Below are 9569 nucleotides of genomic sequence, written 5' to 3' on the forward strand. Positions count from 1 at the left end.
GACTAAAAGCTAGCTGAATGGCAGAGCTCAGAGGGTTGTGATCAGTCGCAGAACCTAGCTGGAGGCCAGTAACTAGCAGTGTCTTCAGGGGGTCAATACTGGCTCCAATCCGCTTCAGTTTATTTATTAATATCCCGGATGAAGGGACAGAGTGTACCCTCAGCAAGTTTACTGATGAAACAAGACTAGGAGGAATGGCTGATACACCAAAGAACTGTGCTGCCATTCAGAGGGATCTCGACAGATTGGAGAGATGGGTGTAGAGGAAACTCATATTCCCTCAACAAAGGCAAGTGCAGGATTCAGCACCTATGGAGGAATAACCCCATGCACCAGCACAGGCTGGGAGCTGACCTGCTGGAAAACAGCTCTGCAGAGAAGAACTCTGAAGTTCTTGTAGACAGGTTGACCATGAGCCATCAATGTGCCCTTGTGGCCAAGAAAACCAATGGTATCCTGAGCTGCATTAGGAAGAGCATTGCCAGCAAGTTTATCCTTCCCCTATACTCAGTTCTGGTGAGACCACGTCTAAAGTACTGTGTCCAATTCTGGGCTCCCCAGTACAAGAAGGACATTGAGATTCTAGAGAGGGTGCAGCGTAGAGCAACAAAGATGAGTAAGGGACTGGAGCATCTATCTTATGAAGATAGACTAAGTGAGATGGGCCTGTTTAGTCTGGAGAAGAGAAGACTGAGAGGAGATTTGATCAATATGTTCAAGTATCTGAGGGGTGATTGTAGGGAAGATGGGGCCAGGTTCTTCTCCGTGGTGGTCAGTGACAGGACAGAGGGTAATGGGTTTAAGTTGAAACACAGGAAGTTTAATCTCCATATGAGGAAGAACTTCTTTACTGTGAGGGTGACAGAGCACTGAAACAGGCTGCTCAGAGAGGTTGTGGAGTCTCCTTCTCTGGAGATCTTCAAAATCTGCCTGGATGTCACCCTGTGCCACCTGCTCTCGGTGTCCCTGCTGGAACAGAGGGGCTGGACTAGATGACCCTTTCACAATTCTGTGATTCTGTGAAAGGGATACAAAGATGTTTAAGGGACTACAGCATTTCTCACAGGCTGAGAGGCCTGTTCATCCTCAAGAAGGCTTAGGGATGAACTTATTAACATGTATAAATACCTGAAGGAAGGGAGCAGAGAAGATGGGGGCAGACTCTTCTCAGTGGTGCCCAGTGACAGGATAAGATGCAACAGGCAAAAACTAAATGACAGAAAATTCTGTCTGAACATAAGGAAAAAGTTGTTTTTGTTGTTGTTTTTTGTTTTGTTTTGTTTTCTTACTGTGAAGATGACTGAGCACTGGAACAGATTATCCAGAGAGATTGTGGAGTCTCCATCTGTGGAGATACTTAAAAACTATCTGAACATGTTCCTGGGCAATGTACTGTAGTTGACCCTGCTTGTACTGTAGTTGACACTGCCTAAATGTTGGAAGTTAATGAATGTTTGCCTTTTAACAATACCTTTCTGACTTTTTAATCTTGTAAAGAAAGACTTAAAAGAAGATTTAAAAAGATTTAAAGAAAAAAAAAATGATGTGCCATAACAGTGTTTAGATTTTTTTTCACTATGCATAGGAAATGACTAAGGATGAATAATCAAAATAAATCATTTAATTGCTATATTTTTATTTTTAAATATTTGGGTCTGTGGACAGATCCCAATTTCCTTGAATTAGTATATGATTGAAAAATATTCACTGAGTAATTTCTGATGAAGTATATAGTTTATTATGCTCATGTACAGTTCCTTCATTAATTATTCAAGGCATTCTGAAAGTTATATTCATATTGAAATCAGTAAAGACTTCAAAAAAATGTCTATTTACTGCAGGAGTCATATCTGATGAGATTCTTGTAGATGATGGAGTTCTGAAAATTCAGATCGATTGAAGATCTGGTTTGATTTTTTTGTTAAAATAATTTTAATATCTAAATAATAAGTCAGTATTTGTAACTGTTCTGTGATATTCACTGACCATCTGCTATTTTCATAGTCAATCAAATAAATGAACGCAATCTTCTCTGTGCTTGTAGATGGAAGATTTCTTTAAATCAAATTTATTGAATCCAAATTCTGCAATATATTTTTAGTTCAGACAAGAATCCAATATGACCATGCTATTAAAAAAATAAGTTTACACGAGAAGCAGCAAACTGAAAACACTAATTTTATTTTCTCAAAATTTAAGACATTTAAAAACCATAAGTATCACTTTAAATTTCAGACAGAAGAAGAATTAATATCTAATTACTGAACAACTGTGTTTGCTGTCTCTTAGTATATATATCCATTCAGCCATGCACTAGCATATAGCATCCGCTGAAGACTGTGCATTTTAATTTTCAATTGAACAATAGGAATTCTGAAGATAGAAATCATTCTTCCTGTGCCTTTAAAATCTTTTATTATTATTATTATTACTTTGTAGCGTTGCACAGAAAAAGTCATATTTCGGCATTATAAAGTCCTAGCTATAAACCATTTTGATTTTTAAAATATTTAATGGGTTCTGTTTCTCTTTTGTCTCATTGCTTTTGCGCAGTTTATTTGCCAATCACATAGAGTCTTTTTTAGAGAACTGTATTTGTCTTATGACACAAGGACAATTGAGCTCCAATCTCATCCAAGTAATTTGATCTGAGATCCAAAATACTTGGTTGAATATATGTTGCACAGACATTAAAGTGCAGCATCAGCCTAGAAACAAAGTATTCACTCTTTCCATGCATTTTAAGCAGTCTGAAAGTTCTAGCCTTAATTCACATTGATTGAAAAATGGAGTTGCACAGACTGCATACCTCAATGTGGTGTCATAGAGATGGCTTCAATATATCCTCTAAGAGAACAGAATTCTTGACTTCAGTGAAGTAAAATTGATAGATATGTATAACCCTCTACCCTCACAAAACATAGAGTGCTTGTTTTGTTATAGATCAGTTTTCTGATTGTAGCAGAAAAAGGCAATAGATATTTTCCTATCACAATTTGCTTGTTTACAAAACATACATTACATGCTACCGTTATAATAGCAAACAGAGGACATAAAATTGTCTGCAGCAGAATCTCTTTTCTATACTCCACCTGAAAAAAAATACTAAGGATTCTTAGAATACTAAGGGCCAAAAATCAAAAATTTACAATAGGCCTGGATCCCTCGTGTCTAGCAAATAGTTGAGATGTGTTCAGTCAGAACCCTCGGCAACATAAGCTTACTGGAGAGAGTTAAATCTTACTAAACAAGACTTGTTGTGAGGCTTCTCCCATGATTTGTGCTCATCTAAAGTAAAACAGGTTGTTCTCAGATCACAAGTGATATAAACCAGGTTGCTAACCTTTAACCTGGAAGTGATCGTGCTTTGACATCTCAAGCAAGGAGAGTGGGAGCATGGTCTGGGGATTGTGAATTGTGAGATCAGTTACTTAGCTAGAAGAGGCTCAATGGAAAGCTACATGTGCAATATAGGTATAACCTCTTGTTTCTCATCATAATAATTTAAGAGATGTCTAGATGAAGTGCTTAAATTGGTGGCAATTAATAATATATTCAGCAAACACCCAGTGCAGTTCAAAGGCAGACCATTAGGCAACTCAATTTCATAAATTTCAGATATGCCCCATCACTCTTTCAATGCTGTTGAAAAAAATATTTTCAGTAAGTCCATCAGGTATTAGTAAGTAAAAGTCTGTAAAAGGTATAATGAATTATTGTTTTTTCTTGTTGTTTTGGAATTGAAATATTTAATAACTTCTAATTAGTTATGAAATTATTTTACTTGAGGATTTTTAAATATCCTTCTGAAAACTATTTCATTTTTTAAATGATTTATTTTCAAATAAATTCAATTAAAATAAAAATGGAATGTATTTATTTTTATTACGTTAAAAAATATAATCTGAAAGCTCAACATTTTCTATTTTAAATTGACAAACTATATTATTTACTATGAACATAATAATTGTTTGATCTCCCCAAAAAGATATGCCTTGTTTTTCTGTTTAATGTGACAAACAATTAAAACATAATAATTCATGAAGGTCTTTTCTAGAGATTAAAATTTTGATCTTTCTCTGCCATAGACATCATATGTAATTCTGAAAGGTCTGCATAACATCATTTCTTCTTTTGGGAATAGCAGAGATAGCATTTTGTCATCAAAACAGATTCAAATGTAGGAAAAGGCATGGTGAATATTTTCAGACTTTTTTGTCATGACCACCATGTTGTGAAAGTGTATTTAACCTGGTATTTTTTATGCCTTCAGAGAAGTTCTTATGTCTACAAAGATTTATTTCTTTATTTATTTTTAGAGGAAAATAAGAACACAAGCCTGCATTTGAAACATGTTTTACAAAATAGGAAAGTTAAGGGTAATGGTCCAAATATCAATCAGTAAAATTTCTTCACAGCATGTGAAGAATGGATGCTACAGAGGTTGAAAGTTTATGTACCACATCCTTCCTTGCCCTTTACATCTTACCTTCTGTCTTATGACCTTTGGAGCTCATTAAGACTTTCCAGCTATGCAGAGACATAGACAATGAGAGAAGTCTCTCACTAATTTTATTTTTAAGGCAAGTTATCTTAAAGAAAGTTCTCTTTCATAGCATCTTCCTGAAGATTAAGGTATTCCAGTACTAAATTATTAATAAATAAAATCAAGCTTTTAATAAAAGAGAAAATTTATTAAGAACACATTTCATTAATAATGAATTTTTTATATTATTCACATTTATTTTCAAGTTACTGCAACATTAGAAATGTACATTAATACAATGCACTGTTTAGAGCATATTAATATGTCTGATAAGTAAGAATAGTAACAGATAAAATAAAGCAGAACTGAAAAAGTAGTTGACATTGTCCTGAAGTTTCCTTTTCCGTATTTTTATAATATTAGGATAAATTCTGTAATATATTTTAGCATGAAGTGAACTGCACACCAGTTTTTCAGGAAAAAATCTTTAAAAACAAACAAACGATTGAAAGAATAAAAATATCAAAATTTACCACTGACAAGCGCTGGAAATAGAACTAGAACTCAAAGATAGAAGAAATACCCTAATGATACTGTGTCATTATTCATGTCACTAATATTACACCATTAATAAGGAATCACTAAAATGTTCTCTAGAAGAAGTTCTCAAGTTCTTCTGTTCAAGGAGCTGCTATCTTGAGCTTAATTGAAATCAATATTAAATTCTGACTGTAGTAATATTTTCTCCACCGAAACTATGCTATATCTGGTCACCTTTGAACAATACCTGCTACTGAAATTCTGAATTATGTGAATAGCAAATCTGTGCAAAACATTTGTCTAATTCTTTTTTTTTTAGACTATACAACTTAAGCTTCCAGCGATAATCATGATAAAAAAAATTGCCAAAATAGTTTATTGGGCAGAAGAAAATTCAAAGTTGCCATTTTCAAAGAAAATAAGATTTTCCATCGTGGATTTATACCTTTAAAAGTAAGATTTTACCCCTGCTTACAGTATGCAGTGCTCTAATTGTATAGCAACTTTTTTTTTTCTGCATGAATTCTGCCATTCTAGAGAACTGGACCCTAATATCATATAGAGTACATGCATTATGTTCACTATATAGTCAAAATCAGGACTACCTTACTGTATGCAGCAGAGTGCTGAGACAAAATCCCAGGGGATAACTCATCACCTTCATATACAGATAAAGAAATTGAAAGGGAAGGTTCTTTCACACAGATACAGATAAGAGTACTAGCTAAGGGAAATAATCTTCTCATTTTTCACGTGGAAAAATAAATAACTAAAAGAAAGCATAGGCAAAGTCCTTACATATAAAAGTCAAAACATTCCAGCTTTTTTCCTTCTAGTACTGAAATTAGTTTGCTATAAACAAATAAATAAGTAGAGTCTTTTTGTTTGTTTTTTTTTTTTTTTTCTCACTACAAAGTTGTTTATATCCAAGATCAAATCTTCTGAAATGGATAAAGAGAAGGTTCATTATCACATCAGCTCTAACAAAATAAACTTTTCTACAAACTAATGCAACTACAATTTAAAACTCTTCTCCCTGTTGTAACACTCTGTCAGGATTTGATTAGCAACAGCAAGGGCTGGGTTCAATTTCAAGGGGTCACATCAAATTGAGTCCCCATCTAAAAACCTGAGAAAATTAAATTAAACTGTCTGGGTGCTCACTGAGCTGTAGTTCTCCACTCTCAAATGATGAATCAACTGGCTTAATGAAACAGTAAGATGTTGAAAGGAGTATGAACCAGGAAAATAGATAGATAGGAGGCTCTTTGCCAAACTATGGACAGCATTTAAAGTCTTCCTCTCCATTGTGTTGACAAGAGAGCTGTTGTGGCAGCTGATCTGCTTGCAGTCTTCTTCAAACACACCCCAAAATTTACAAGGGCTGCATAATTTGATCGCTGTCTCACCCATTCTGGTAGGCAGTGGGAGTTTCTCTAGGATATCCCTGTACTTGAGCTGTGCACTAGCCACTGTATTAGCCTTGGTAGCTGCTTTTGTTCTGCAGTGATTTCTGCTCTTTCTCAGGACAACACTCAGCCTACGGAGTTACATTAAATTTAATGGTTTCTTAAGACATGTAAGAATAATGGTCTGGCTACTAGCATAGTTTTCAGAATATGGAGGTTTGAGAGTTAAAAAAACAGATGCAGGAATCCCATGTTGAGGGTGCTTGATGGTGTTGTTTTTCCAGTCCCTAGTGGTCACACCATGCTTCACCTGGTAACAGAGTTTTAACAGCAGAAGTGGGGAAGTAACTCCATTGTAGAGGGTTTTGGACTATGGTCAACAAAGTCAGCAGAGGAAGGTTCTCCTTTGCCCTGGGTAGAACAACTTAGCACAGCTTTTCAGCCTTTGTGCACTAGCTAACTTTCAGCAGCTCACATTGAGCTACTCAGTATGGTAGTTCTTATGGTGCTCATTGAAAGGCACTAAACTTGCCTGAGACATCACCCAAGTAATCAAAATACCTAATGAAGCACCTGGAGGCCACCTTGAGTGCCAGAAACCAGGGGCTGACATTGCAAAGTTCAGCATGAAGCCTATTTGTAGAACTAACCTTAGATTCATACCATTTAGGGATCCCTACTAATCTAAAATCCTTAAAAGAACTCCTAATCTGCTCAGTCAATAATGCATTGGACCCTTTCATCTGAAGGCAAAGAACTCTGCAGGCAATTGCTAACCCAGGGAGCCATTCATCTCCCATATCAACGAAGATATGAAATGTTAATGAACAATGCATGTACTCTGCCACCTAGAAGCCAATTATCCATTGAAATCAGTAGGTCACCATGAAAAGAAAAGAATTTTCAACCCACACCCCTAAAGGAAAGAAAAGGAATGTACCCTGAGTCATTATGGTAACTAGGCAAATATATCCCACGTGCTACACTAAGACCTATAGTAAGATCTCTATTTAATAAGGGCACACATTGAAAGGCAAGATCAGCTTTATCGTAGGTGGCAGCTGTGTTTATCAAAGCCAGTGTCTGTAGAGTCAGAAAATACTTTTATTCTGTGAAAGCAATTATTCAGTTATTCTTTTGGGTCCTGGCTATATTTTAGCACTAATACATTCATACAATGTGATGGTTAGACCTAAAACATTCTGAAATATGGGCTAATAATTAACTTTCTTAATGTATTGACCAACTTTACCTTATCCTGCAACTGGTGCTTGGTGGTGATGGTATTATTAGAAATGCAACAAACTCAAATTTGTCTCACATTCAAAAAAGAAAGGCATGGTATTGCTGGTTAACTCATTTGATATTTATTCCCTCTATTCCCTCTCTGGTATCTGTACAGATATCTACAGATATCTAGAAAATTAAATATAAATATAAATATAAATATAAATATAAATATAAATATAAATATAAATGCTTCCTGTATGGTTAGGTTGTGCAGTTTCCATCCATTCCTCATTCCCCACCAAATCAGATATAATTGTGAGCAATCTGTCTTTGACTTCAGAGTGGTTCATGTTCTGAGCAAGAGTTGGAGTAGAGATCTGAATCTTTCTATGATCCTACTAATAATCAAACTTTTGGAAAATATGATCTGTGAAGGACTTAAAAATGGTTGGCCTAGCCTAAAGAAGTGAGTCTGAAAATATAGCAATAGTTAAAGGAAGAAAATATATGTTCTCTATGTCTACGGGCAAGAGGACTGAAGCGTTAAGTGCAGCAAGGAAAATTCGGCTAAGGCATTAAGAAATGTCTCATTTTAAAGAGACAGATAGTGAAGTATGAAGATTAATTATCATAAAAGATTGTAGAGATACCATTATTGGAGATTTTTAAGACAAACTTTTGTCAGAAAACTTACTGGTATAGATGACACTGCTTGTGTAGGAGGTTTGAACTGCTTGATTTTCTTAGCCCTCGTACCGCTATTCCCACAAGCTTCCTGCAGCTTTACGATTGTCCTGGACCTAAGTCAGGCTTCATTTTTTTTCTTACACTTTCTATTTTTGTTCTCATTTCTGCATCCTGTTATTCCTTACGTGGCTTCAAGTTTTAAAAGTTTTTTTTCTTTCACTCCAAAATTTCCTTTCCCTTCCTTGCATTTGAGTATCATTCATCTGAGCCCTGTCATACTAATGCATCCCTGCTTCACTGCTAGCATCCATTCTAGCACTAGTCTCATCTTATTTCCTCTGTTTTGCTCATGAACATGACCATTTTTAATGACTGTGATTGCATCCTCAAGGTTTTATAACCAGCAAGCACTGAGCATAACCATTCAGTGTATAGTAAAGAATATTTCCAGGTGTTCTGTTTCAATACTAGCCTCAAATTGAATTTGCAAGACAAGCAGGGAAAAGCAAAGGCCTGCTTTTTCTTTGAAGTCCTTGACTAAGAAGAGGTTTCCTAGCATGTCTTTGGTATTAATGAACTGCGAAGTCAGACCAACATTTGTAGGAGTTGTAATAGAACATGAATAGTCACTTAAGGGCATATTCCTTAAAGTGGTGCTGCATATGTTCCAGTAGAGAGGAAATCTTTGAAAAAAAAAAGATCAAAGAGAAAAAATCAAAGAAATCTCTACTGAGCATACAAGAATTCTGAGATTTCATTTCATAAATGGGCTAACATATTTTCAGATAGATGGCAAAAGGTATATCCATGACCCTAACAATACATCTGTCTAAATTTCAAGTTCGAATGTGCCGTCACCAGAAAAAGTTGCCAAAATGTTTTTACATAGCTAAGTAAAGTATGCATCCTTAGAACTGAGTTAAGAGCTATTAGTATTCATTTGGGCAAAATAAATGATTATTTTTTAAAGCTTAAAAGTGTGAAAACATTTCAGCTTAAACAGCAAACCTATAAGATGTTGAAATTTAGGTCACATCATGTCAAGTATGAGAAAGATTTTGTAGTCTTGATAGAAATGTCACCAGTGCCATTAATAAAACAAAATTACATATATTAAAGCAATGATGGATTCCTTTCTTTTCATTTCTGTAGCATTAAGATCTTTCTTTCTCTATAGATACTTCAAAGAATGAATTCTAACCCTGTACTTTCTTACT

The 9569-nt window shown here is 35.2% G+C and overlaps 1 protein-coding gene across 1 annotated transcript; it reads left to right on the forward strand.

Moving 5' to 3' along the window:
- The first annotated feature begins 327 nt into the window (after positions 1 to 327).
- Positions 328 to 7524, forward strand: LOC148595737 (uncharacterized). Its single transcript, XM_088519781.1, is given in 3 exon segments — positions 328 to 819; positions 822 to 894; positions 7469 to 7524. Coding segments are annotated over 3 exon segments (621 nt in total).
- Positions 7525 to 9569: the final 2045 nt, after the last annotated feature.

Source organism: Tinamus guttatus, unplaced genomic scaffold (assembly GCF_059628265.1).
Source record: "Tinamus guttatus ecotype Peru unplaced genomic scaffold, ASM5962826v1 Tinamus_guttatus_pri_ptg000070l, whole genome shotgun sequence".
Classification (NCBI taxonomy): Eukaryota; Metazoa; Chordata; class Aves; order Tinamiformes; family Tinamidae; genus Tinamus; species Tinamus guttatus.